The 27961-nt window shown below is 46.1% G+C and overlaps 1 protein-coding gene across 1 annotated transcript in view; it reads left to right on the top strand.

Annotated features, from left to right (window-relative positions):
• Positions 1-27961, top strand: part of LOC147098679 (cadherin-23-like) — a gene marked incomplete at its 5' end in the record, with an annotated part of 367151 nt that overhangs the window by 205213 nt on the left and 133977 nt on the right. The window contains 2 exons of the mRNA XM_085969993.1: positions 11231-11380; positions 23415-23573. Coding sequence (XP_085826119.1) covers positions 11231-11380; positions 23415-23573 — 309 coding nt within the window. The remainder of the gene's footprint in view (positions 1-11230; positions 11381-23414; positions 23574-27961) is intronic.

Here is a 27961-nt window from a genome sequence, read left to right as displayed (position 1 = left end):
GTGTAAATCTACATTGTCTTTTCACCCTCTCTCTTCTAAATCTGAAGACGAGCTCTTGTTTCCAAATGATTTGTGAAATACTGCACAGGTGTACACTGGAACCGTTTAGCTCTTTGAAAGATTATGGCTGCCGTTTTAGTGTTGGTCCCAAATTAAGTAAGATGACTTGCAATTCAGAGATTGCAGCCATTCTGCTGAGATTCTGCACATTGCTTTTTGCTTTTAACGGTGAGGAGTTTTCAGCAAATATTTTGTGAGCTCGAGCTGACGGTAAATGTGCTTTGAAAGCTACTAACAGTTTGCCCTTATACGCAGCCGTTAATGTAGTGATAAAGGGTTTGAGGTGCTTCACAAAGTGGTGGTCGGACCTGAGCAGGGTTAGGCACAAGCGTTAGCAGAGCTGGGTAAAGTTAGCGGTTGAATGGGTAAATTTTAATGAAATTTTGAAGGTGGTGAGCGATGTAATGGGCGGGGAGGGCGGGTGGAGAAAGAGATACTACAAGAGGGAGAGGTTTGCGAATAGAATTCCCAGGTGTGGAAGTAACGTCACTGAATGACCTGGAGTTGATCAGGGAGCAGAGGGGGTGAGGAAAGCATGTTTACAGTAGCCTAGAGGCGGATGAGTGGAGGGTGCGAGCTGCAATAGGTTGCAGAAGTAAGGTGAGTGAGATTGGAGAGAGTTGCTAAACGCTAGCAACAATTTGGAAATCAATGCTCTGATGGGCGGGAGCCAAATACCTGCTGAGGTACTTTTGCTTCTAAACAACAACTTGAGTGGATGTTTAGATGGTTGATCAAAGATTTTAAACCTGATTCACCATCTAACATTGACCAAGCTGCTTTTTCAGCTTGCAGAGAGCATCTGTACATTATTCCGCCATCCATCTCCCACCTTTCAGTGTGTTTATCCCTCTGTATCCTATCCTTTGTTTCCTTGCTTTTTGAAACTAGTTCTTTCGATAGTGTCACAGTGGTTTGTCATCTCCTCCCAGGAGATTAAATAAGTTGCAGCGATTCTGTGACAGTGAAGAACTGTACATAGATCACTTGGACAAAAGCCGGATTAATTGGCTTTTTTTTTTGTGGTTCCACGCATCCTTAATTACTCTGCCTTTGCTGCCTCTGTCCCCGAATCCAAAAAGCCATCTCAAAATCTCTCTTCCTTTGATCAACTCCCCTAACTTCTGCTGCTGCTGCTCACCGCCAATTTCTCATCTGTGAAATATCTTGGGGCATTTTAAACGTTAAGGGGGAAAAATTCAGTTGTTTGCGCTTCCCGTTAGCGCCTTAAGAGGGCACTAATGGGGCGCAAAGCAACTAGCGCCGGGCGCGGCGATGTTTGCGCCGCTCACGAAATTGACCAGACATTTTGCAGCAGCGCTAAACACTACCGCCATGATCTCCTGCGCCCGCAGATCGTGACATCAGTCGAGTGCGTAGCGCCCCGGACTGGATATTGAGTGGCGCCCCCCCTGCCTTACCGCCTGCCGCTAGCAACGACAGGGTGAGGGGAGCGTTTTGCAGTCAGGAAGGGACTGGGGGAGCGCTATTTAAAGGCGACCGCTTCCTGCCTTTTTTTGTTGGTGACATTTTTGCACCACCCATTCTGAGAGAGAGAGAGAGAGACTTCTGGAGAGATTCAACGCTGTGTGAAGGAGTTTTGGGTACTGAGCAGCACTTTGCAGGTTCATTTTGATTTTCCCTTCCTTGTATCGATTTAGAAGAGACTGTGGGGGCTGCACTCTGAGCTCTTTCCCTGGGTCTCTCCATTGTTCTTTCCAGCAGATTTGATGTGCAGGTCTCTCCAGGCCGAGATTCAAGGCTGCAATGAGCAGGATGTGGATGGAGAGCAAAATCAACCCTCCCCTTCAAGATAAAAACAAAAAAATGCTGGAGAAACTCAGCAGGTCAAGCAGCATCTGTGACGAGAAACAGAGTTAACGTTTCAGGTCGATGACCTTTCGTCAGAACTCCCCTTTAAGAACTGGCCGGCGCCAGTGTGTCTGTGTTCCATTGCTAACTGACATCACATGAGCTTCGCCCGCGCTTTGAGGTAGCGCCTCGCTCCTCGGCCTTTGCACCTTAAGACAGGTGTGAAGCGCCTGGTTTAGCCCTCCAATCACCTCCTGGGGCGATAAAAGCCAAGTTTGCCGTCGGAGGTGATAATTAGCGCCAGGTGCTAAACTTTGCGCACGGCCGCTAATGGCGCCCCTAACGGGGCGATACTGAATTTTTCCCCCTAAATTTCTAAACAAATATGAACTTGTGTCTTCCTGACCCTCTGCATCATAGAATTACTCAGAATTCACAGCACAGAAACAGGCCATTCGGTCCAACTGGTCCATGCCGGTGTTTGTGCTCCACACGAGCCTCCTCCCATCTCACCCTATCAGCCTAACCTTCTGTTCCTTTCTCCCTCATGTACTTATCGAGCTTCCCCTTAAATGCATCTCTGCTATTCGCCTCCACCGCACCTTGTGGTAGTGAGTTCCACATTCTCACCACACTCTGGGTAAAGAGGTTGCTCTTGAATTCCTTATTGGATCCATCAGTAACTGTCTTGTATTGATGACTCCCAGTTCTGGTCTCCCCCCACAAGTGGAGACATCTTCTCTACGTCTGTCCTATCGAACCCCTAATATCAGATATTTTATATTACACGTCTCCCTGAGCACATTGACCAGCTCATTGTCTGCACCACAGAAATAACCTCCTTATTTTTCAAATTAATTTTCTGAGCGTAAGATTCAACTAACATTTTTTGGCAAGTGCAGAGGTAATTAAATCACCTTCAATGTCAGGAGTAATTAAGCTACATGACGGGCACTGAGTAATTTTTATTCTGGTGCTGGGTTCAAAACGTCTTCAGTAGAATTTTACCGATAATGAGAGATGTCCTTTTTATGATTTAATATCTTTTGATATTGGTACTTTAATGTTGCACTTTCGCTTATGAACACGTAATGCATTCAGATGAAATTCCTTGTCTGCTATTTTAACTCTGTTATGTTAATCTATTTAAAATAAATCCGTGAGCTCCCCAAATAAAATAGCAAAGGAATTTCACTGAATATTTCTCGCTAATTACACAGTATTTACAGCACTGAAACAGGCCATTCGGCCCAACTGGTCCGTGCCGGTGTTTATGCTCCACACCAGCCTCCTCCCACCCTACTTCATCTGAACTTGTCAGCGTATCCTTCTATTCCTTTCACCCTCGTGTATGACATGAATCTTGTCATTCATGTGGAAATGACTTATCACAGAATCACAGAATCACAGAAACCCCACAGTGCAGATAGAGGCCATTTCGGCCCATCGAGCCTGCACCGACACATATCCCACCCGATCCCCGTAACCCCTACACCAACACATATCCCACCCTATCCCCGTAACCCCACGTATTTAATCCCCCTAACACTAAGGGTCAATTTATCATAGCCAATCAACCTAACCCGCACACCTTTAGACTGTGGGAGGAAACCGGAGCACCCGGAGGAAACCCACGCAGACACGGGGAGAATGTGCAAACTCCACACAGACAGTCACCCGAGGCCGGATTTGAACCCGGGTCCCTGGCGCTGTGAGGCAACAGTGCTAGGCCTGCTGGTGGCACTGTCCAGGGAGAGTATAAATACTCGGGCACGGGCCCAGCTTGCTCAGGACATTCTTTAACAGGAACTAGTGAAGGACACAACTAGATCTCCAAGTTGTAAAACAGTTGATTAAAGCTTTGTTTAACGCTGAGACCAAGTGCCTAGTAGTTTTCTTACTTCAGTGTACTTATTTAGCTTCCCCTTAAAGGCATCATAACTAAGACCGCCTATTTCCACCTCCCTAACATCGCCCGTCTCTGCCCTTGCCTCAGCTCATCTGCTGCTGAAACCCTCATCCATGCCTTTGTTACCTCTAGACTTGACTATTCCAATGCGCACACAGGGCTGGCCTCCCACATTCCACTCGATGTAAACTTGAGGTCATCCAAAACTCGGCTGCCCGTGTCCTAATTCGCACCAAGTCCCGTTTGCCCATCACCCCCTGTGCTCGCTGACCTACATTGGCTCCCGGTTAAGCAACGCCTCGATTTCAAAATTCTCATCCTTGTTTTCAAATTCCTCCATGGCCTCGCACCTCCCTATCTCTGTAATCTCCTCCAGCCCCACAACCTCCCGAGATATCTGCGCTCCTCTAATTCTGGCCTCTTGAGCATCCCTGATTTTAGTCGCTCCACCATTGGCGGCCGTGCCTTCAGCTGCCTGGGCCCTAAGCTCTGGAATTCCCTCCCTAAAGCTCTCCGTCTCACTACCTCTCTTTCCTCCTTTAAGACGCTCCTTAAAACCTACCTCTTTGACCAAGCCTTTGGTCACCTGCCCTAAATTATCCTTATGTGGATCGGTGTCAAATTTTTTGTCTTAAAATCCTCCTGTGAAGCGCCTTGGGATGTTTTACTACGTTAAAGGCGCTATATAAATACAAGTTGTTGTTATCTATGTATAAGGCAGCGTGTAATTTCAAGGCCTACGTATGAAGGCTTTCACGACATTTCCCAATTATATTGGTTGCAAATTTGTTTGTTCAGAAACCACATTCTGACGTGTTGCCGACGAGGTGGTGGATTTGTTGAACCATTACGCTGAAATTGTTTTGGCTCCAGAAATCGGCAAAAATGAAAATTCACTGCGAAAAGCGACTGTGATTTTTGCAACATTTAACGATATCCTTACTGGGAGGAGAATAGTTCCCCCCCCCCCCCCCCCCGTTAATTTGCTTTCTCCACCATCGCTCTGGCTGTCTCTGGCCGAGAAGATGGGCAGACAATCTCTCCTAATATCTTTGGCCCCAACCCTTGGTTGGTTCCAACACCATCATCAAGTTTGCGGATGACACCACGGTAGTAGGCCAGATCACCAACAACGATGAGTCAGCCTACAGGGAGGAGGTCCAGCATCTCGTGAAATGGTGCGCCGATAACAACCTGGCCCTTAACATCAAGAAAACCAAAGAAATCATTGTGGACTTCAGGAAGTCTAAAGGCGGAAGTCACACCCCCATCCACATCAATGGGGCTGTGGTGGAAAGGGTGGACAGCTTTAAGTTCCTCAGAGTCCACATCACAGAAGACCTCTCCTGGTCCCTCAATACCTCCTCTCTGGTGAAGAAGGCCCAGCGGCGCCTATATTTCCTAAGGAGGTTGAAGGGATGTAACCTGTCACCCCTGATCCTCTCTAACTTCTACCGCTGCACAATAGAGAGCATCCTGACGAACTGTATCACAGTATGGTATGGCAGCTGTAGCTACTATGACCGGAAAGCCCTGCAGCGGGTAGTCAAAACTGCCCAACGCATTACCGGCACCCGGCTACCGACCATAGAGCACATATACCAGAAACGCTGTTTACGGAGGTCACGGTCCATCATCAAAGACCCTACCCACCCCAGCCACAGTCTGTTCGCCCTCCTGCCATCTGGGAGACGCTACAGATGCATTTGCACCCGTACGACCAGATTTAGGAACAGCTTCTTTCCCAGGGCTGTCATCCTACTGAACTCCACAAATAAACTCTAAAGCCTGCACATCTGCCAATGCACTTTATTATGGTTATGTTTATGTTAATGTATTACAAGCCAAATGTATGTTGAATGTTTAAATGTCTTAATCTAAATGTACACTCTCGGGAGCCGCAAGCCTACATTTCGTTGTACTGCACTTGTGCACTAACAATGACAATAAAGTTGATTATGATTATGATTATGAGGTACATGGTAGTAGCCCAAGGTGGGGTTTTTTTTGTCCTTCACACTTGCTGTAGCCGTGACTGGTGGTGTGGGGAACCTGCTGTCTGTGAGAATCGTGCACATCTCACGGCCTTAACATTCAACAGGACCGGTTCATTTTAAAACCTCCACCACCTAGACGGACAAGGGCAGCAGGCGCATGGGAACACCACCACCTCCAAGTTCCCCGCCAAGTCGCACACCACTCTGACTAGGAAATATATCGGCCGTTCCTTTATCATTGCTGGGTCATTTTCCTTGAACGAACTCCCTCCCTAACAGCACTGACCAAGAGCTGGAAAGTGGGATTAGGCTGGAGAGCTCTTTTTCGGCCGGCACAGACACAATGGGCCGAATGGCCTCCTTCTGTGCCGTAAATTTCTATGATTCTATGAGTCAAAACAGGAGAGATTCTGAAGGAATAATAAATTAAACTATATTCCATCTGGAAACATCTTAATATCACACTAAACATCTGGTAGGTTATTTTTTTTTTCTGGTTTAATAAAGACACGAACTAAATTACATTTGCACAGTTACTGACTTGGTTATTCTGTTACTGAATTTGATTTAATTATACCAGGCACAGACAATGAGGCCCAAACCGTTCAAATGTTAATGTAGAGAAGGCTGGCGGTGCTTGTTTCTGTCTGGGCCCCGTAGAGCACTCTGCCTTTCCTCCATTTGCCCTTTGGATATTTGCTTTCAGCTCTGCAGGTGCACACTTGCAGGTCGCTTCGAGCAAGATTTAATTTGGTGTGGAATGGATGGTGATACAGCAACAAATAGATTGAAAGGGGGGGGGAAAAAAAATCAATGGCTTCACCCATCAAGCAGAGATAAGCTGAAAGCTTGTTGAGTCCAATTGATCTCTGGTGTCTTTCTGTAAGGAATTTGAGTGGTAATTCAATGCATGACACTAGCAAGAGAGAAATAGCAAAACTCTAATGATTCTTGCAGTAGCTTTACTGCACCTGATAAAATAAGGGATGGAGCGCTTGCCAACATCACTGCTGTGGGGTAATTAATTAGTTAAAATCATATTGCATGACTCGAACCCGAAAGGGAGCATTTAATATTTTTCAGAATTCACCGAAGTAAAATTTCAGGAAAATAAAGCAATTTTTTTAGTATTTTACTTCACACAGCGTTCCATAATTAATTTTTCTGTCCTCATTCTAATTCTCTGCAGCATCCCGACAGAGATGGGGAGCAGGCGCCCTGCTGCCAGGCTCCTGCCAGTGCTGCTCGCGAGCTTGTTGTCGCGCGGGATGTCGGAACACTTCCCTGATGGAACTGTTGGGTTTGCAAACTCACCATGTGGGGAATTTCAGGCACCCTCCTCCTGTGTCTCTCTCCTCAGGAGAAGCACGTATGCTTGAAAGGTCTTTGTAGAGTCTTATCCAAGGTCAACCAGGAGTGGAACGTTATAATAACTCCCACAAGGTGGTAAAAGTTCGATGTTCTCAGAAATTGAATAAGGAACAAAAAAAAAAGAAAGACTTTCATTTCTATAGCGCCTTTCACAACCTCAGGACGTCCCAAAGCGCTTTACAGCCAATGAAGTACTTTTTGAAGTGTGGTCACTGTTGTAATGTAGGAAACGCAGCAGCCAATTTGCGCACAACAAGGTCCCACATACAGCAATATGATAATGACCAGATAATCTGTTTTTAGTGATGTTGATTGAGGGATAAATATTGGCCCCAGGACACCGGGGCGAACTCCCCTGCTCTTCTTTGAATTAGTGCCATGGGATCTTTTTACTTCCACCTGAGAGAGCAGACGGGGCCTCGGTTTAACGTCTCATCCGAAAGACGGCACCTCCGACAGTGCAGCACTCCCTCAGTACTGCACTGGGAGTGTCAGCCTAGATTTATGTGCACAAATCCCTGGAGTGGGACGTGAACCTACGACCTTCTGACTCAGAGGCCAGTGTGCTACCTACTGAGCCATAGCTGAAGTGTAGTCACTGCTGTAAGTTAGCAAACGCGGCTGGCAATTTGTGCACAGCAAGATCCCATAAGAGCGGGTGGGTGGAGGTGTTGGGGGAGGGGGTGGGGTAAGTGTGTCGGTGGAAGTTGCGATGGTGGTGGGTGGAGGCAGTTATGTCTAGTGGGGTGTGTGTGGGGGTAAGGGTGGGTGGTGGAACTGGGGCGGGCGGGTGGGTGGAGGTGGGGAGTAAGTGTGGCTGGGTGGTGCATTTAGAGGCACAGAGCTATTTCTTTTCAACGAATTCACGCAGGAATAAGGTATTATCTTCTGAAGTAGTGAGTGCTTAATGAGTTCCCAGAAACATGAAGGGCTGGATTTTGCCAGCTGAGACGAGTTGAGGGTGGGACTGATGCCTTCTGGGTTCTAGTCCCGCCCCCAGCGACGTCCGACGCACAGACGCTATTTTCCCCTGATTGGCCTTGTTAAGCCCCGCCCTGTGGGCTTGCTGGCCATTTAAGGGAAAGCCGGTGTCAGATGACGTCAGTTGATGACGCTTCATCTGCCGGTTTTCTTAAAGGGACACGTACCATTTATTTTTGACAGATGATTGAGGTGCTGTCAAACACTGACAATCACTGTACAAAGGTGTGCCCTTGCTCCTAGGCTCTCCAATGACTCCTTAGGATAAAACAAATGTCAGCTGCAGGTGAGGGTACAGAAGTGATCTGTCACTTCTCCCAATGAGGTGAGGTCACACAAACACTTCAAAGTTTGTCACCTACAGATAAATCTAAACACATTAAAAATGACTCTCCCAATATTTCCTTACCTCTGATACTCACCAGTGTCCCATTGGATCCTTCACACCACTTCTGCAGCTGTCACCTATACACAAACATTGCAGTAGACCCACAGCCGCCTCACTTACCCTGGCAGGGTTCCCCGACGTCTGGAAGCCCGCAGCAGTAGTCTCAAAATGGGGAAAAAGCCTCTTAACTACCTGTTAACAGGCAGTTAAGTGGCTATAATCCTCTACCCGCCGCTAGGAGTCGGGTCCCTGCGCAAATCGGGGACCCGACTCCCGGGAAGATTGTTTGGAGGCGGGTTGGGAGCGGGGACCCGCTCCCATTCTTTTTGATTTTGCCAGCAGTCCCACCTCCAAAACCCGTCTCCTCGGGGCTGGTAAAAAATCCAGCCCGAAGTGTTGATGTGGATTCAGAACTGGTTTTCAGTCCAGGAGATGCATCTTTCCACTGCAGCTTGCTTATCGGTTTACTTTCTTCCGGGTTTCTTATGGAACGTGGCAAAATGCTCAGCATTGTTTGAAGACTGAACAGCAAAAAACATATACTGGCAGTTTCTCCTGAAAGAAGAGAAGGGGATTCTTGCCATCAGATCCCCCTTTGAACCATTCAATATTCAGAGAAACATCAAAGCTTCCTGTGGGTTTTTGAATTGGTTTTGATTTATTAATACATTATTTGCAACCGAGGGCAGTTAGGCTGTTTTATGACATCGTCGGGGGGGTAGTTTGATATCGGAGATCTTGGCATCACACGAGGAGTTATATTCACTGCACACATTAAATTGTTAGAATACTAAAACTAAAGGCCAAGGATCACTTCGGCCCCCTCCCACTGACTTTCCAATCTCAAGTCGTGTTGCTGTGGGACAGGAAGATCAGAGGAAGTCTTATCCCTGGACTACTCCCACGTAGCCTCACAGTGCAATTAGTGGGAGTCTGAGACTAGATTGTCCACCTACTCGTGACTGCTCAGCCTGGGAGATCGAGAAAATTTGGAAGAAAATAGAGAGCGCTCTTGGCAATAAAAAATTGAATTGCGAAATCAGTGATATGTTGGCGCAAAGCATCACGGGGATAGGGAAGCTGGGCAGGGGTTTGTGATATCTCACAGATCAGAGGGATATTTCTGTGACCCATCACTCCCAGCAGAGCTTCTGAATTGTATTCCCGATTCTCCGACCCATGCTTCCTACAGCTATGGTTCCCCTGTTAAGAACATAAAAACATTAAAAGATAGGAGTAGGCCATTCGGCCCCTCGAGCCTGCTCCGCCATTCAATAAGATCATGGCTGATCTTCGACCTCAACTCCACTTTCCTGCACTATCCCCATATCCCTCGAGTCCTTTAGTATCCAAAAATCTATCAATCTCAGCCTTGAATATACTCAGCGACTGAGCATCCACAGCCCTCTGGGGCAGAGAATTCCAAAGATTCACAACCCTCTGAGTGAAGAGGTTTCTCCTCATCTCAGTCCTAAATGGCTGAGCCCTTATCCTGAGACTGTGACCCCTGGTTCTAGACTCCCCAGCCAGGGGGAAACATCCTCCCTGCATCTACCCTGTCAATCCCCCTGAGAATTTAATACGTTTCAACGAGATTACCTCTCGCTTTTCTAAACTCCAGAGAGTATAGGCCCATTCCACTCGATCTCTCCGCATAGGACAACCCTCTCAGCTGTGACCCCTGTTGGGCGCACAGAATCACCCGAGTGCTCAAACCTGGCTGGTTCCCGAGCAGAAATGCGGCACAGGGGTGAAAGTGAAAGTCTGAAGGCGAGGCGGTGTGCGACGTGCCTCTTGAGCTGATCATGGTTTGTTCCTGGCTGGCATGCCCCCGAGGTGGCATTGCTTACTTTGCCTGCGATCACTGATAAGAAATGGTGCTTGGCATTGGGAGGTGCAGTTGGGGGTGGGGAGGGAGGGAGGAATGAAAGGGGGGAAATGGGGAATAAAATTAGTTGCAAAATGCAAATAAAAGGTATTTGGGTTCTTCAACAATGCAGGAGTACAAGACATTTGTAAATTTCCACTGTTCATGGAACTATCTAGGAAATCTTATTTGCTGCATATTATTTACGCAGCCACTGGCTTGTAATCTGTTTGAGACAGGCTGTCAGCACTAAAAGGATTCATTTATTTTATCGATTTTTGGGTCATCTGTTACCTTATTTTAAAAAGGGATTTTTTTTTTTCTCTCTGATTCCACTTACTTTTCATTTTTTTGCTGCTTGCTGGAATTCAAACAGTCGCCGCTGCTCTTTTCATGTGTCGATGCGTGTGCGTGTGTGTGTCTCTATGATTTACAAATCATACCCTGACAGCTGGCTCACTCCCTGCTGTTGATGAAGTGGAAATTCTCAGCGATGATGAGCTTCTCTGCAGTAGCCTGTGCTGCCCAGGGCTAAGGGCCCAGTCACTGCGTACAGTCACAGTCAGACAGTTTCGCCATTAGCAGCACTCCATGCGTGAAATTGTACACCTTTCTTTGATGGTTTTTACTTGATTCCGAAGAATTCTGATTATACGCTGTTAAGTTGTGCCATTATGTTGCATACTTCTGACATCATTTGGTTTCCTCGCCCCCCCCACCCCCCCTCCTTGTCTCCCCGGCTGTCGAGGCAGAGTTGTGATTTGTGTTCGATGTGCTAACCTTGCGCAGTCCCAAATTGCCGGAACGGAAAGCCCGATTTTATTTCTCTACCCCTTCCTTTCCAGGCGCCCAACAGCATGTTTGACATCCAGCTGGTGGGAAACAACTCGGACCATTTCACCATATCTCCGACGTCAGGCCAGGGGAAGATAGACATCCGGGTCCGAGTGGCCGTGCCCTTGGATTACGAGCGCATCTCTCACTACGAGTTTTCCGTAAGTTGTTTGATCGGACCTCGTTTCAGGGGTGATGTTTAAAACAAAACAAAAAAAACACACACAACTATAGTAACATATTCAAGAAGGAGTTAGATATATTTCTTAAGGCTAAAGGGATCAAGGGATATGGGGAGAAAGCAGGAACAGGGTACTGAATTTGGATGATCAGCCATGATCTCATTGAATGGCGGAGCAGGCTCGAGGGGCCGAATGGCCTACTCCTGCTCCTATCTTCTATGTTTCTATTCAGCCCCTCGAGTCTGTTCCGTCGTTCAATGGGATCACGGCTGATCTGTGACCTCAACTCCATAAACTCCAGGTGGGGGGGGGGGTCATTTTCACCTTCATCGCTTGGCAGGGTTACCAACCTTCCAGGATGGCCCTGGAGTCTCCAGGAATTGAAAATTAACCTCCAGGACACTGCAACACCCAAGAGGAAAATCACAAGGACATTAAACAAAATTGTGTTTTTCTTTCATTTACTTTGAACACTCTTATTTATTAGTTAATAAAAATATTGGGGGGGGGGGGGAAAAGGCTCTTTCATGAACAAGTCAAGATTAATCCAATCGGGTAATCAAGAATCCGTTCCCTTTTCAATTGGCGGTGGCACCCGGCGGACCGACCAATGGCGGAAGTGTGGGGCGGGGTGGTTTGAGGTGGGTGGTCATGTGACGAATCCTCCAGGTGTACACCCTGACATGAATCAGTCATTCATGAAAGAAAGACTTATGAAATAATACTGAGCAGCCTGCGGGTGGCGCTGTCCAGGGAGAGTATAAATACTCGGGCAAGGGCCCAGCTTGCGCAGGACATTCTTAACAGGAACTAGTGAAGGACACAACTAGACCTCCATGTTGTAAAACAGTTGATTAAAGCTTTGTTTAACGCTTAGACCAAGTGCCTAGTAGTTTTCTTACGTCACCCCACCAGAGTTGGCGACCTCATCACTAAGGCGTTAAATTGGCGGAGCTGATCGGCCACTCCTTGTAAAACCCGACCGATTTTCATTTCCGCGAATAAGAAGCGGGCGAGCAATGCGCTCCACCAGTTTACCATCGAATTGATGAAGGCAGCAATGATCCCCCTCCCCTAGTAAAAACCTGCTCAGTCGGAAGGATTAACCGATTGATACTTGGAAATAACGTCGTGGGATATTGCCCTGTGATAAGTTATGCTAAACCCGTATCGAACCTTGGTTAGACCACACGTGGAGTACTGCGGACAATTCTGGCCACCATATTAGAAAAAGGATATAGAGGCACTGGAAAGGGTGCAAAAAAGATTTACAAGGATGATTCCAGAAATGCGAGGGTATACATATCAGGAAAGGATGAAGAGGCTGGGGCTCTTATCGCTTGAAAAGAGAAGGCTGAGGGGTGACCTAATAGAGGGCTTTAAAATGATGAAAAGTTTTGATAGAGTGGATACAGAGAATGTTTCCACTTGTGGGGAAGAGCAAAACGAGAGGCCATCAATATACAGGAAACTCTCGATTTACCGGCACCTAAATAACCGGAAATCTTGTTAACCGGCAAAATTCAGGAGTAGGTTCAGGTAAGTTTTACTTCATATTAGTGTCCGTTCCTGGATCTGTGGCTGTGTAATCGGGGTTCCTGCACTTGTTGCTAAGCAACAGGGACGCTTGGTCTGTGGCCGGGGTTCCTGCACTTGTTGCTAAGCAACAGGGAAGCCTGGATTTGTTGCTGTGTACGGAGCTGTCGTACCTTTTAACTATACCTCTCTGTAATCCAGACTTTTTGATAAACCGGCACCACGCCGGTCCCGTCGGTGCCGGATAATAAAGAGTTTCCTGTAAGATAGTCACCAAGAAATCCAATAGGGAATTCAGAAGAAACTTCTTTACCCAGAGAGTGGTTAGAATGTGGAACTCGCTACCACAGGGAGTGGCTGAGGTGAATAGTATAGATGCATTTAAGGGGAGGTTAGATAAGCATATGAGTCTTTGGTTCCTGTTTCCTTCATTTTAACAGGGACTTTTACCCATTTAAAATAAATAGATTAACATCCTAGCTAAATAATGGAATGAAGAATTTAACATGAATGTCTTAAGTGCACGTATGATACTGTACAACATTATTTCTAAGTATTAAACTTTTACCGATTCTCTCCGATGGTGCTAGAGGAAGCCTTGCATTTATATAGTGTGTTAGCACATCTTCAGGAAATGCCCTCCGTGAGTTACTCTGAAATACACTGACTACAGTTGTCCATCCACTCCCTTCGTCCCACTATTGGCAGCCGTGCCTTCAGCCACCTACGTTCCACTCATTGGACTTCCCTCCCCAAATCCTTCCGTTTCTCCAGTTCCCTTTGTTCCTTTAAGACTCTTCTTAAAACCTCCCTCTTTGACCAGCTTTTGGTTTCCCTCTCCTGTGGCTCGACGCCCGTTCTTTTCCTCGACTCTCTGTGAAACGCTTTGGGATGGATGTCTTTCTACATTAAAGGTGTTATAAAAATGCAAGTTATTCTTAATTGTGTTGGCTAATATAAAAAGAGTGCACCTAAGACTCCTTAAATTAAAGGCATTACAGAACAATTACAGTCAGCAGTTCACAGCAATGGGATCCATATTTCTTTGCAACTTTATGGCTCAAAATATCTAAGTGGGCAGATCAGTGGCAGATGTGTAAAGCCCTGCACATGGGAAGAAAAAGGAGCAATGTAAGTACCTCATGAAATGTGTTGAAATAGCTAAGGATGAAATTAAGAGGATTATGTGTTTGAGCAGCCTCAATGTTCAATATATTCAATCACTCCAAGTAGAGTAATCAACGCATTCAATAGAGAAGCATACGGGATCCTTGGCTTTATTGATAGAGGCATAGAGTACAAAAGCGAGGAAGTTATGCTAAACCTTTATAAAACACTCGTTAGGCCCCAGCTGGAGTATTGTGTCCAATTCTGGGCACCGCACTTTAGGAAGGATGTGAAGGCCTTGGAGAGGGTGCAGAAGAGATTTAACATAGAAACATAGAAGATAGGAGCAGGAGTAGGCCATTCGGCCCCTCGAGCCTGCTCCGCCATTCAATGAGATCATGGCTGATCATCCAAATTCAGTACCCTGTCCCTGCTTTCTCCCCATATCCCTTGATCCCTTTAGCCTTAAGAAATATATCTCCTTGAAACTTACAAAATTCTAACAGGACTAGACAGACTAGATGCAGGAAGGATGTTCCCGATGGTCGGGGAGTCCAGAACCAGGGGTCACAGTCTAAGGATAAGGGGTAAGCCATTTAGGACAGAGATGAGGAGGAATTTCTTCACCCAGAGAGTGATGAACCTGTGGAATTCTCTACCACAGAAGGCAGTTGAGGCCAATTCATTAAATATATTCAAGAAGGAGTTAGATATATTTCTTAAGGCTAAAGGGATCAAGGGGTATGGGGAGAAAGCAGGGACCGGGTACTGAATTTGGATGATCAGCAATGATCGCATTGAATGGCGGAGCAGGCTCGAGGGGCCGAATGGCCTACTCCTGCTCCTATCTTCTATGTTTCTATATCTAACTCCTTCTTGAGTTATAGAGGTGTACTAGAAAGTAAACTGTATAGAAACTAGTCCCACAATACCGATTAAAACTAAATTATGACACTGGACAAGGGGAAACGGATTCAAATTAGTAATGGGTGGATTTGGGAGGCTTGTCTTAAGAATGGTCAACACATGGAATGGACCCCAGGTGAAGGGGGGTCATAGCAGCAAACACTCTGGAACCATTTTGGAAAGAGTTGGAAGTGGTAATGGTCAGCTCAACCAGGATTGCCGTAGTGCTTTTCTATATCTTTCTCTATAACTGTGGATAAATCGTTTTTAATCCAAGTGTAGCTTACGTAGGACCTAGATGAACTGAATGCTGGCATAGAAGTGGGTTTCAGCTAGGCTGAGGACGGCGAATGGGGACTGTTTTGGGAGGCTGTTGAAGGAAGAAGTGGAGGGCTGCAGGATGTCTTGGTTGGAGGATGGAGCTGTAGAGGGACTGAACGTCCTTGGTGAAAAGGAGACAGTCAGGGCCAGGAAACTGGAAATGGTTACAGTGGTGGAGAGCGTCAGAAGAGACTGGGCAAGGGGGAGAGAGGTCGGGAATCATGCTAGAATTGATTGGCGGCCTGACCCTGCCGAATTTTAATCTGTAACTTTCGCACACCTCTCCTGGAGCTCTTCACTCGTGCTGCGGTAGATTTCTACAGACGTTCGGCAGTGCTCTGGCACCTTGTCCGGGTGACCCACCATTTCCCGAGATTCACTTCTGGCAGGCGGGACACCCCACTGACAGCGCTGAAAATCATCTTGGCTCATGTCAGCTTGGATTTTACACAGACTGAGCGTCAACCCAGATCAAAGCACCAGCCTTGCTCTGCTGAGGAGTGTTTGAACGCACAATCGATCCCCTGCCATTCCGCCCAGCGGCTTCTGGATCCGAGTTATTCCCGTCAGCTGCAGCCATTGTCCGGGGAATTTCCGCTTCTGTTTTCTCCCACCCGCGATTCCCCCGCAGGTAAATGAGCGTAATTAGTGGGATTCCTCGACCCACAGAGTGCAAACGAAAGCTGCTACCCAGCAGGGCGAGGAAGGGGCTCTCGGACTGCGCGGGGTGTGTATTCTTCAAGCTCCCAAGCTTTAAAAACAGCGCACCTTTCTTTCCAGGAAATGGCGTCAGGCAACGCCCAAGCAGAGGGGAAATGTAACAGAGAAAGCAAATCGGGAGGCATTTAACATTCCAATGCGAATCTCAAAGCCCCACTTAATTCCAGAACCTGGAGACAATCCAGTACATGTTCCAGGCACCAATCGGAATAACTTCAACTCATCCAGTTTGCGCTGTGAGATGCTCCGAGCTACCAGATCCCCACAGTGTGAAGTGTGTGTGCACACGCTGTCCCCTTTGCACCAGGACAGCTGCTGAACAAAATGCCAGCAGTATGGAGTGTGTGCGCAGGGAGAAATCTCATTAGAAAGCAATTTATGTGCTGCTGGAGTGTGTGTTGTTTCTGACCTATTTGCTTGTCCGCTTCAACGGTACCTCTCCTGGAGCGAACGTAGGACGTAGCTCGGGAACTGAAGGGGTGTGTTTTTTTAAGACCAGTTCTGTGCTCGGTTATCATTCAATCAGGAAACGTTGGGGCTTATTTGCGATTTAGACCGCTCGGTGCAGAGGGTGTTACTGCTTCGCTTCGCGGGTCCAGCTGATGATGGAACAGAGGGAAATAAATGCGAGTAAATGGTGTTGTGAAGTTCACGTGTAAAAGTGGTGTTACCCCTTCAGATGAGACGTGGAAACAAGGTCCCATGTGACACAAAAGAAGGACATTAATGATTCCTTGGCACTATTCAACGAGGAGGAGGGTGTTTTCCTGGTGTCTTGGGCCAACATTCCTCCCATAACCAACGCCATCAGAAACACATCAACTGATCATTTATCCCATTGGTTGTTGTGGGATCTTGATGTGCTCAAAATGGCTGCTACATTTGCCTGGATAATCGCAAACCCGCGCACACTTGAGTTGATACCTCCTTCTCCTACGGCTCATGTTGTTTTGTGTTGCTTAATCGTTCCTTCAGCATTTTAATCGCCAGTGATTTTCTCATCTTAACAACCCAAAGTATCTTTATGGCACATAACTGTTAAAACATTGAACAGCTTAATTGTTCTTATTTATAAAGCAGACAAATCTGAGGCAGGCATTGCCTCTTAATGCTAATAGAGCAGAGATCCTTCATTAACCAATATTATGAGCCCATATGTGCACAGTATGCTTGTTTGCATGTGTTTATAATTGCCTCGTCAACCAGTGTAATGATGTGGATAAAGGTAGATACTTTTTTAAAGTCCTGTAAAAGGAGTTGACTTGGAGTGTTGGTAACTTAACGATCCCTTTGATAGGACTATAATTGTAGTGCAGCTATTAGTACTGCAGAGTAAACGTACCCAGAGACCGCACAACAGCGAGACTATTTACACATCGAATTTACAGTACAGGAACAGGCCATTCGGCCCAACTGGTCCGTGCCGGTGTTTATGCTCCTCACGAACCTCTTTCCACACTACTACATCTCGCCCTATCACCGTATCCTTCCATTCCTTTCTCCCTCATGTGTTTATCTAGCTTCCCCTGAAATGTATCCGTGCTATTCACTTCAATCACTCCCTGTGGCAGCGAGTTCCACATTCTCACCACTCTCTGGGTAAAGTAGTTTTTCCTGAATTTCTTATTGGATTATTCGTGACTATCTTATATTTATGGCCCCTAGTTTGGGACTCCCGCCCCCCCCACCCCACAAGTGGAAGCATCTTCTCCACGTCTACCCTATCGAACCCCTTCATAATTTTGAAGACCTCTATCGGGTCGCCCCTCAGCCTTCTCTTTTCTAGAGAAAAGAGCCCCCGCCTGTTTACTCTTTCCTGATAGTTGTATCCTCTCAGTTCTGGTATCATCCTTGCAAATCTTTTTTGCACTTTTATCAGTGCTTCGATATTTTTTTTTGTAATATGGAGACCAGAACTATACACAGTGGTCTGACCAAGGTTCTATACAAGTTCAGCCCAATGTCTTTGCTTTTGAGTTCTGTTCCTCTAGAAATGAACCCCACGCTTTGCTCTTTGTATAGCTTTGTTGACCTGCGTTAGTACTTTTAATGATTTGTGAATCTGTACCCCTGGATCCCTTTTGCGTCTCTACCCCATATAGACTCCTGTTTTCCAATGGCTAGGTGGCCTCCTTATTCCTCCTACCAAAATGCACCATTTTTGGTATGGAATTTAAGCCCAGGCAATTTGTGCATTACAGACTGGCGTTCCGTCACTGCACGACAGTCTGTCTTCTGTGGCCCTTTTTTGTGGGTTGTTTTCCAAAGTTTGTACAGCCTCAAGCCAAGTTGGCTTTCAGCGTTTTCTGCTGTTCTGTACAGAGATTGTTACAGATGGTTGTTTTTCGCACACTCACGCATAAACATGCATGCCTTTGGGTTGCAATTAAGAAAAAAAAGGTACTATGTACCCATATCCAGTTACCAAGGTACTAATGGAAATCTGCGGAACGATTGAATGGTTTAGATTCATACATCAAGGTAGGTAATTGAAATCTAAAATGTAACCAACTGTATATTCTGATACCAAATGCAGGCTTTTCGCTGCCAGCTTACGGTGTTGCGAGGTGTATTACTGGAGAAAATACACGTACAGCCTGTAAACATGCATTTTGAATGATTCCTCCACTCTTGTCCCTTTCTGAAAAGCAAAGGGAAGACTATATTTTCTCCTGCCTTGGTTCCTTGAGGCAATTTGTGGAGTTGGAGCTCGGTCGCAAGTTGTACTATGATGGATGGAGTGGGTTTATCGCCATGTTTCTCTACCTTAGTTGGAACGAGCACATAAGTTGACGTAATGGCCCACTGGGTATATGCGTCGCTCAACATAGCACTAGGCCGCAGAGATTACAAGGACCCAGGTTCAGTTCCTTAGTTTGGTAATCTCAGGTACAGCAGAGGTTGGGGTCGCAACATAGGGACAGGCGTAGGCCATTCAGCCCCTCGAGCCTGTTCTGCCATTCACTTGGATCATGGCTGATCTGCATCTTAACTCCATCCACCCGCCTTGGTTCCATATCCCTTAATACCCTCACCTGACAAAAAAAATCTATCGATCTCAGTTTTGACATTTTCAGTTGAACCTCGCCCCCCCACCCCCAGCATCCACAGCTTTTTGGGGGAGAGCGTTTCAGGTTTCCACTATACTCTAACTTTACAGAAAGCTATCTCTTAAAGCCCACAATCACTTCATTCACCAAAGGTAAGGGGCAGCATAAAACTAAAAGAAAAAGCATACAAAAATGCAAAAACTAGCACAGTTCCTGGCGAATGGGAAAGATACAAAGAACAGCAAAGGGTCACAAAACAGATACAGGAAACTTTCGTTTAACCAGAGGTTAAAAGTCCGGAAAGCTCTATCTACTGGCAAAATTCAGGAGCCGTTTTCTATAAGTTTTTTTTTACTTCTCGTTGCTTTTTTTTCCCCCAGTCAGGCTCTGCAAGGTCTGTAGCTAAGCAACAGCTTCAGCTAGAGATGCTTGCAGCTGCAGCTGACTGTTTTGAAGCTGTTGCTAAGCAACAGGGTTTGTTGATTCACACGGAGCTGAAAAGCTCTGTATGTTTTAACATTGCCGCTGGTTTATACGGCAGTTTTGATCTAACGGCACCAGCTCGGTCCCGTCAGTGCCGGATACCAGAAAGTTTCCTGTAGTAAGAGCTACATAAATGGAGTATGACAAGAAACTTGCAAGTGATATCAATATCAACATCACAGAATTTTCACAATTATATTAGGGAAAAGAGGGGAGTCGGGAGCAATGTTGGCCTCTTAAAAACGGAAAGTGGTGATATTGTCAATGATAAGGAAATGGCGGACATGTTGAATTATTACTTTGCGTCAGTATTTACCGTAGAAGAGGATAGCATGCCATAAATCCCAAGGGCTCTAATTGAATCAGGGACAGGGACTGGATAAAATTAATGTGAGTAAAATAACAATAATGGCACTAAAGAGTGACAAATCCCCCGGACCAAACGGCTTCCATTCCCAGGGTTTAAAAGGAGACAAGTGAGCATATTGTAGCTGCCCCAACTATAATCTTCCAAAGCTCTCTCGATTCAGGAACTGTTCCTTTAGATTGGAAAGTTGCGCATGTCACTCTGCTATTTAAGAATGGTGAGAGAGGGGGGAACCATGGAATTATAGACCAGTTAGCCTAACATCGGTTGTCGGGAAATTGCTAGAGTCTATAATTAAGGATAGGGTGACTGAACACCTCAAATTTTCAGTTGCTCAGAGAGAGCCAGCATGGATTTGTGAAAGGTAGGTCATGCTTGACAAACCTGATTGAATTTTTTGAAGAGGTGACTAAAGTAGTGGACAGGGGAATGTCTATGGATGTTATTTATATCGATTTCCAGAAGGCATTTGATAAAGTCCCACATAAGAACCCGTTAACTCAGGTAGAAGCCCACGGAATTGAGGGCAAATTATTGACCTGGTTAGGAAATTGGCTGAGCGGCAGGAGACAGAGAGTAGGGATAATGGGCAGGTACTCAAACTGGCAGGATGTGACTAGTGGTGTCCCGCAGGCATCTGTGTTGGGGCCTCAACTATTCATAGTATTTATTAACGACTTAGATGATGGCATAGAAAGTCATATATCCAAATTTGTCGAAGACACAAAGATCAGCGGATTTGTAGGCAGTTTAGATGAAAGCGTAACATTACAAAGAGATATCGACAGATTAAGTGAATGAGCAAAACTGTGGCAAATGGATTTCAATGTAAGCAAATGTGAGGTCATCCACTTTGGACCTAAAAAGAATAGAACAGGGGACTTTCTAAATGGTAAAAAGCTAAAAACAGTGGAGGTCCAAAGAGACTTGGGGGTCCAGGTACACAGATCATTAAAATGTCACGAACAGGTACAGAAAATAATCAAAAAGGCTATTGGAATGCTGGCCTTTATATCTAGAGGACTAGAATACAAGGGGGTAGAAGTTATGCTGCAGCTGTACAAAACCCTGGTTAGACCACACCTGGAGCACTCTGAGCAGTTCTGGGCACCACACCTTAGGAAGGATATATTGGCCTTGGAGGGAGGGCAGCGTAGGTTTACCAGATACCTGGACTCCAAGGGTTAAGTTACGAGGAGAGATTACACAAATTAGGGTTGTATTCCCTAGAATTTAAATGGTTAAGGGGTGATCTGATCGAAGTTTTCAGGATATTAAGGGGAACAGATAGGGTAGATAGAGAGAAACTATTTCCGCTGGTTGGGGATTCTAGGACTGGGGGCAGAGTCTAAAAATTAGAGCCAGACCTTTCGGGAGTGAAATTAGGAAACACTTCCAGACACACAGGGTGGTAGAAGTTTGAAACTCACTTCCGCAAATGGCTATTGATGCTAGATCAATTGTTAATTTTAAATCTGAGATTGATATCAATGAATTGGTCAGGTGGGCAGAACAGTGGCAAATGGAATTCAATCTGGAGAAGTGTGAGGTAATGCATTTGGGGAGGGCTAACAAGGAAAGGGAATAGACATTAAATGGTAGGACACTGAGTAGTGTAGAGGAACAAAGGGACCTTGGAGTGCATGTCCACAGATCCCTGAAGGTAGCAGGCCAGGTAGATAAGGTGGTTAAGAAGGCATACGGAATGCTTGCCTTTATTAGCCGTGGCATAGAATACAAGAGCAGGGGGGTTATGCTTCAACTGTATAAAACACTAGTTAGGCATCAGCTAGAGTACTTCGTGCAGTTCTGGTCACCACATTACAGGAAGGATGTGATTGCACTAGAGAGGGTACAGAGGAGATTTACAAGGATGTTGCCGGGAGTAGAGAATCTTAGCTGTGAGGAAAGACTGGATAGGCTGGGTCTGTTTTCCTTGGAACAGAGGAGTCTGAGGGGAGACCTTATTGAGGTGTATATCATTATGAGGGGCCTAGATAAAGTGGATAGAAAGGACCTATTTCCCTTAGCAGAGGGGTCAAAAACCAAGGGGCACAGATTTAAAGTAATTGGGGGAAGGTTTAGAGGGGACTTGAGGAGATATTTCTTCACCCAGAGGGTTGTGGGGGTCTGGAACTCACTGCCTGAAAGGGTGGTAGAGGCAGGAACCCTAACCACATTTAAAAAGTACTTGGATGTGCACTTGGGATGCTGTAACCTGCAGGGCTACGGACCAAGAGCTGGGAAGTGGGATTAGGCTGGATAGCTCATTGTTGGCCGGCGCGGACACGATGGGCTGAAATGGCCTCCTTCTGTGCTGTAACTTTCTATGATTCTATGATAGATGTTTGTTAACCAAAGGTATTAAGGGATATGGGCCAAAGGCGGGTATATGGAGTTAGGCGCAGATCAGCCATGATCTCATTGAATGGCGGAACAGGCTCGAGGGGCTGAATGGCCTCCTCCTGTTCCTATGTTCTAAAAAGGCTCACCTCCCTCTTGAATATTACAACTTCAATATTTTACTTTTATATTAATCTTGGGAGGGCTTGGGAGACTTGAGCTGTTCCAAATGACCTGCACAGCTATTTCAGGTCGCGGTGTCTAAACCTCAGCGCCAAACTTAACAGCAGGACCTCATACATTTTTTCTTCAGTTTCCTGCCCGGCAGCCAGCCAGATTGACAGCCTGGCTGTGGGAACCGGGCGGGAAAACCAGCGAGTGATTGGGGGGAAGAGAGAGGCCGCGATGAGCAGAGGGGAGCCTGAAGGCTTCCTTGAGGAGTGCTGTAAAAAGGCCCTTACCTTCTTGAGCCGGTGCCTCCCGCCTCCCTTTTACTGCCGGGTTTCCCCTGGGAAACCCATGTGACAACAGGTAAATTTAAATCGGGCTCCCAATTTCACTGTGAGAGCACCTGAAACCCGCCACCGTAAAAACAGCAACGGGACACGTATGCGGCGGCTTGCGGACGCATTCCCCGTTTAAAATGTCTTAAATGCCCCCCCAATTCTCTCCCGCCCCCTCATTGGGGGTCAATAGCAACCCCATGATCTCTCTACTTAGAGTCTACTCTAATGTAAAAGATACCAAAATCAGTAAAGGAACAACTGTGGCATACATACAGACAAAGTAGGAAACGGACAGAAGAGAGACCGACCGAAGGACACAGATGCAGAAAGTGTGGGGAAAAGAATAGATTTGGAAACTCGGCATGTTAGGCATACAGAGAGGCAGAAAGAGTGGAACAGGAGCAGAAAGAAAGAAGTGGTGAAGGACGGAAATGAGGAATAAGACACAGTTACAGGAAGAGAGGGACATTTTTATTTTGCTGTTTGTGAGCAACGCTGGGAAATTAGCCAGTGTATTTTTTCATTCAATACAAACTGCTTGAAGATGGGACAATTCTCTCGTGCTTGAAAGTACTGCATGTAATTTATTCTGAAGCTTTGGCGTGCTGTAAAATGTCATTATTTAATTGTCTCTTCCTCCCCCATCCTTGTTTTCTTTTCCATTTCGAAAACAGCTTTTTGCAAACGAGACGTCCTCTGATCACGTTGGTTTTGCTCGGGTCAAAATTGACCTAATCAATGAAAACGACAACAGGCCAATATTCAGCCAGCCACTCTACACCATCAGCTTGTTTGAGAACGCTTCCGTCGGGCTCATGGTTGTCGGGGTCATTGTGAGTAACCTTTTTATTATTTTGTGGTGTGTTTCTTCCTGATCTTCACCGCCATCTCTTGGATCAGCAGCTGGGACATAATTTCATGTCAACAAGTGAAATGTGAAACTAGCGTAACTTGCACGGCCTCATCTTCCCGTAGGATCAAAGGCCATACTTGTGGTCAGTGCATTTAAAAGCCGGTGAGCCGGTTGCGCGGGAGATCCAGAGCGCCACACAGCCGCCCAGCTTAAAGGGAACACAAAAAAGAAAATACTGCAGATGCTGGAAATCTGAAATAAAAACAGAAAATACTGGAGACACTCAGCAGGTCAGGCAGCATCTGTGAAGAGAGAAACAGAGTTAACGTTTCAGGTCGATGACCTTTCGTCAGAACTGGAAAAAAGCAGGAAATGGAACAGATTTTTAAGCAAGTGTAGGGGCTGGGAAAGGGGGGAGGGGAGGAAAGAACAAAAGGGAAGGTCTGTGATAGGATGGAAGGCAGGAGAGATTAAGAGGCATTAAGAGATATTCAAGGCGAGAGGAGATGGTAATGGGACAGGTTAAGAAACAAAGGATGGCTCTAGATGAAGTGTGAATTGCGCTGGCAGAATGAAAGACAGCTGCCCTGTGGGAGAGAAGAAAAGACACAAACAAAAAGTGTGGATAAAATATAAATATGATAGGGGCCAGGTTATGATCTGAAATTATTAAACTCTGCTTGTGGTACATGATGGCTAACTAGACAGGTAGATTAAGGAATGTTGCGTGCAGCTTCCTATGACCAGAAATTCGCTGATTATATGGAATGGTTTGATTCACACGAACATGTTTACCAAGATGTGAGGGAAAGGAATCAATGATTTTGATATGCGTTTTAACAAATGGTGGATACACTGAGCAAGGTTAAACGAACGTTAACCATCTTTGAATCGCTCCAATCCAGTTAAATAGCATACAAAAGCAAAATACTGCGGATGCTGGGAATCTGAAATAAAAACAGAAAATGCTGGAAATACTCAGCAGGTCAGGCAGCATCTGTGGAGAGAGAAACAGAGTTAGCGTTTCAGGTTAACTCTGTTTCTCTCTCCACAGATGCTGCCTGACCTGAGTATTTCCAGCATTTTCTGTTTTTATTTTAGTTAAACAGTGTACTATATCTACCAAGTTGGTTGGAGGATTGGCCTTTAACATACATCCTGGGGAGATGGCTCCTGTTATACATCGCAGCTCTGTACAGGAAGCTTTGTTTTTGTATTCCTCTGAGCAATGTTGTTAATTATCTCCTGAATTTTGTAGTTGTTATTAATTGCTGCAAGGAATGAGGAGGCATAGCTCATTACGCTAAAATTCGATGTAAAAATGGGGATAAACTCATTTCCATTGCTCCCGAAGAATTTAATATATGAAAGTGAAGAAGTCTTCCGAAGATGTGATTTGGTTGGATCTACAGGTGGCCTTTAAAAAGAGCAATTTGCAGTAATTGTATCTCATCGTGTGGAATCAGTCATGTTGCAACTGAATCTAAATTAGGGCACATTATTGTGCTAATTGTGGTCCATCTCGAGAGGTTTCTGGTGTTCAAGAGATGACTTGTATGTGTTGGATTTCTGGAATAGAATACAAACTAGCTGGGGGCACTTGTGTCTGGATTAGGAATTCTCCACAGTTTAAAATGAGTGTAATGGTTTCTGGTGCAGTTAATATCTGTAGGCTGTGGGTTCAAAACCCACTCCAGGACCTGAGCATGTAATCTAGGCTGACACTCCCAGTGCCAGTGCTGAGGGAGTGCTGCACTGTCGGAGGTGCCGTCTTTCCGATGAGACGTTAAACGCAGAGCCCGTTTTGCTGTATTGGTGGGCCAGTTGGGCATTGACGATTCCGTGGCACTGTTTTAAGACGACCCCAGGGTTCGTCCAGTGTTCCCGGTCAACACAACACCATGAAAAATATTAGCTGATCATTCAACCCACTGTGATTTGTGGGAACCTGCTGTGCGCAAAATGGCTGCCGCGTTTGCCTAAATAACGACAGTTACTGTATCACATGGCAACTCAATGTTATGTTGAAGGGCTTTGAGTCCTTTCAGAGAGATGTGATGAACTGCTGCATTATTGTTTGTCCACAGTGCGCTGTATTAACCAAGACATATTGGCCCGGATTTTGCAGTAGGAATAACAGTGAGGCTATCAGTGCTCACTATTAATAAGGAGTAAATCGGACAGCAACTTCCGGCGTCCGCACATGCGCAGTTAAACGCGGAAATCAAGAAGTTGCTGTCCGATTTGCCCTGATCCTCCACAAGCTGTGCTACGCTGGTACCTCGCCGAGAGACCAGGCATTAAAACACATGAAGGGGGTGGAATTGCGGCAATTACCCACTAAACACGCCAGAAAAAGTGAGGGCGGGTCCATTCAAGTGTAAGTGAATTTTTAACGGCATGCTAAGTCTCAATTACGACCAAACAACCTCTCTGGCACTGAAAATTTACTTTTACAAGTGTGGAGCCTGAGTCCGTCAGATTTCAATTATGGTTGTAGATTTTTTTTTAAATTAAAAACATTTTTATTTTTTCTTCCTCTCTTATCTCTTAATCCCATCTTTCTTTCCCTCTCTTTATTTCGCTTTCTGTACATGATTTTACATTGAATTACTTCTTGGTTTAGACTCTGCATGCCTCAGGAAGGATTCTTGAATCTGATTGGTTGAGGAGACACCCTGTTGCTTTCCCCGCTCTCTCAGGTCCCAGATCCCCTGTAGAGGGCGCCGTGCTGTTTTAGACGCCCCATGACTAAGTTGCCGCAAAAAGCCCACGAAGAGCCTGTGTGATGTCGTAAGCGTAATAAAAGGCAAATGCCGTTCGTTTGCCACTGACCACAAAATCCGGGCAATTGTCCTGTTTTTTACTAAATACATTAAAAAAAAAAAAAATTATGTTCAAGATGGAATATGTCCATTTTGGTTAATATTATAGCTTCACACTTTTGGCATCCGTTAGCACTGGGCACTGCAGCTTAAATGCAGCGTGTGTTTGATGTGATTACTTCCCACACTCCCATTCTGCCCAACACTTTGACTCACTGCCAACTTCAGAAGCTTCCAAGACTGTCAGAGGAGAGGAGGGAGTATCTGCCCTAGACATCGAAGCAGCATTCCACCAAATATAGCACTGAGGCCTGAGCAAAACTGATGTCACAGGGGAAAACCGTCCAATGACTGGAATCATATTGGATGCAATGGAATATGGTCGTGGCTGTCAGACGCCAGTTGTTAGAGCCCCAAGGCGTCACCACAGGAGTTCCTCAGGGAAGCTTCTTCTGGCCAAGTATCTGCTTCACTCATGACCTTGCCTCCATCCGAAGGTCAGGAGTGGGGCTGTTCGCTGATGATTCCACAGTGTTCAGTTTCCTTCACAACATAGAAACCTAGAAGATAGGAGCAGGAGTAGGCCATTCGGCCCCTCGAGCCTGCTCCGCCGTTCAATGAGATCATGGCTGATCATCCAAATTCAGTACCCTGTTCCTGCTTTCTCCCCATATCCCTTGATCCCTTTAGCCTTAAGAAATATATCCAACTCCTTTTTAAATATATTTAATGAATTGGCCTCAACTGTCTTGTGTGGTAGAGAATTCCACAGGTTCACCACTCTCTGGGTGAAGAAATTCCTCCTCATCTCAGTCCTAAATGGCCTACCCCTTATCCTTAGACTGTGACCCCTGGTTCTGGACTCCCCCGCCACCGGGAACATCCTTCCTGTGTCCAGTCCTGTTAGAATTTTATAATTTTATAACTCCTTTGATAATGAAGCAGCCAAGTGCCAGCCTACAGCTGGAGTTGGACAACATCCAGGCCACGGCTGGACAAGTGGCGGGGAACATTTGCACCGCAGGAGTGCCAGGTAGGAACCATCTCAAACACGAGAAACCCCAACCACGTCCCCGTGACCTTCAAAAGGACTCGCCATTGCCCGGACCCCCACGCCATCGACATCCTAGGGCTCGCCATCGACACAAGCTGAGCTTGAACGGCCGCATTAACACCGTGGCTACTAGGGCAGTACAGAGGCTGAGAATCCTGTGACTAGTGGCCCACCATTGACCAGAATTATAAATATCTGCTCATTTCACCCGAATGACGGGTTAGCAGCTTTACCGTTCCTGTCAACACCGGTGATGCAGCCGGCTCCATTTTGAAAGGGGCTTACCACCAGGTGTCCATAGCGCCCGCCTGGTTCATCTGATTGGCCCCTTTTAATATGAAATCGGGGTCCTATGACCTAAAAACAGCAATGGGCGCGTATACAGCGGGTTGTGGTCCTATTCGGTAGGAACTGCTTGGAACTTGCGTAGCGCATGCTTCGGCCAGTTCCAAGGGCGATGCAGAGAAAGGGCTTCTAAAGATATGTCTT

This window comes from Somniosus microcephalus, chromosome 29 (genome assembly GCF_052327205.1).
Source record: "Somniosus microcephalus isolate GS21.2 chromosome 29, FLI_Smic_1.0, whole genome shotgun sequence".
NCBI lineage: Eukaryota > Metazoa > Chordata > Chondrichthyes > Squaliformes > Somniosidae > Somniosus > Somniosus microcephalus.
The sequence above is the reverse complement of the archived record's forward strand: the minus strand, read 5'-3'. Positions and strand labels throughout refer to the sequence as shown.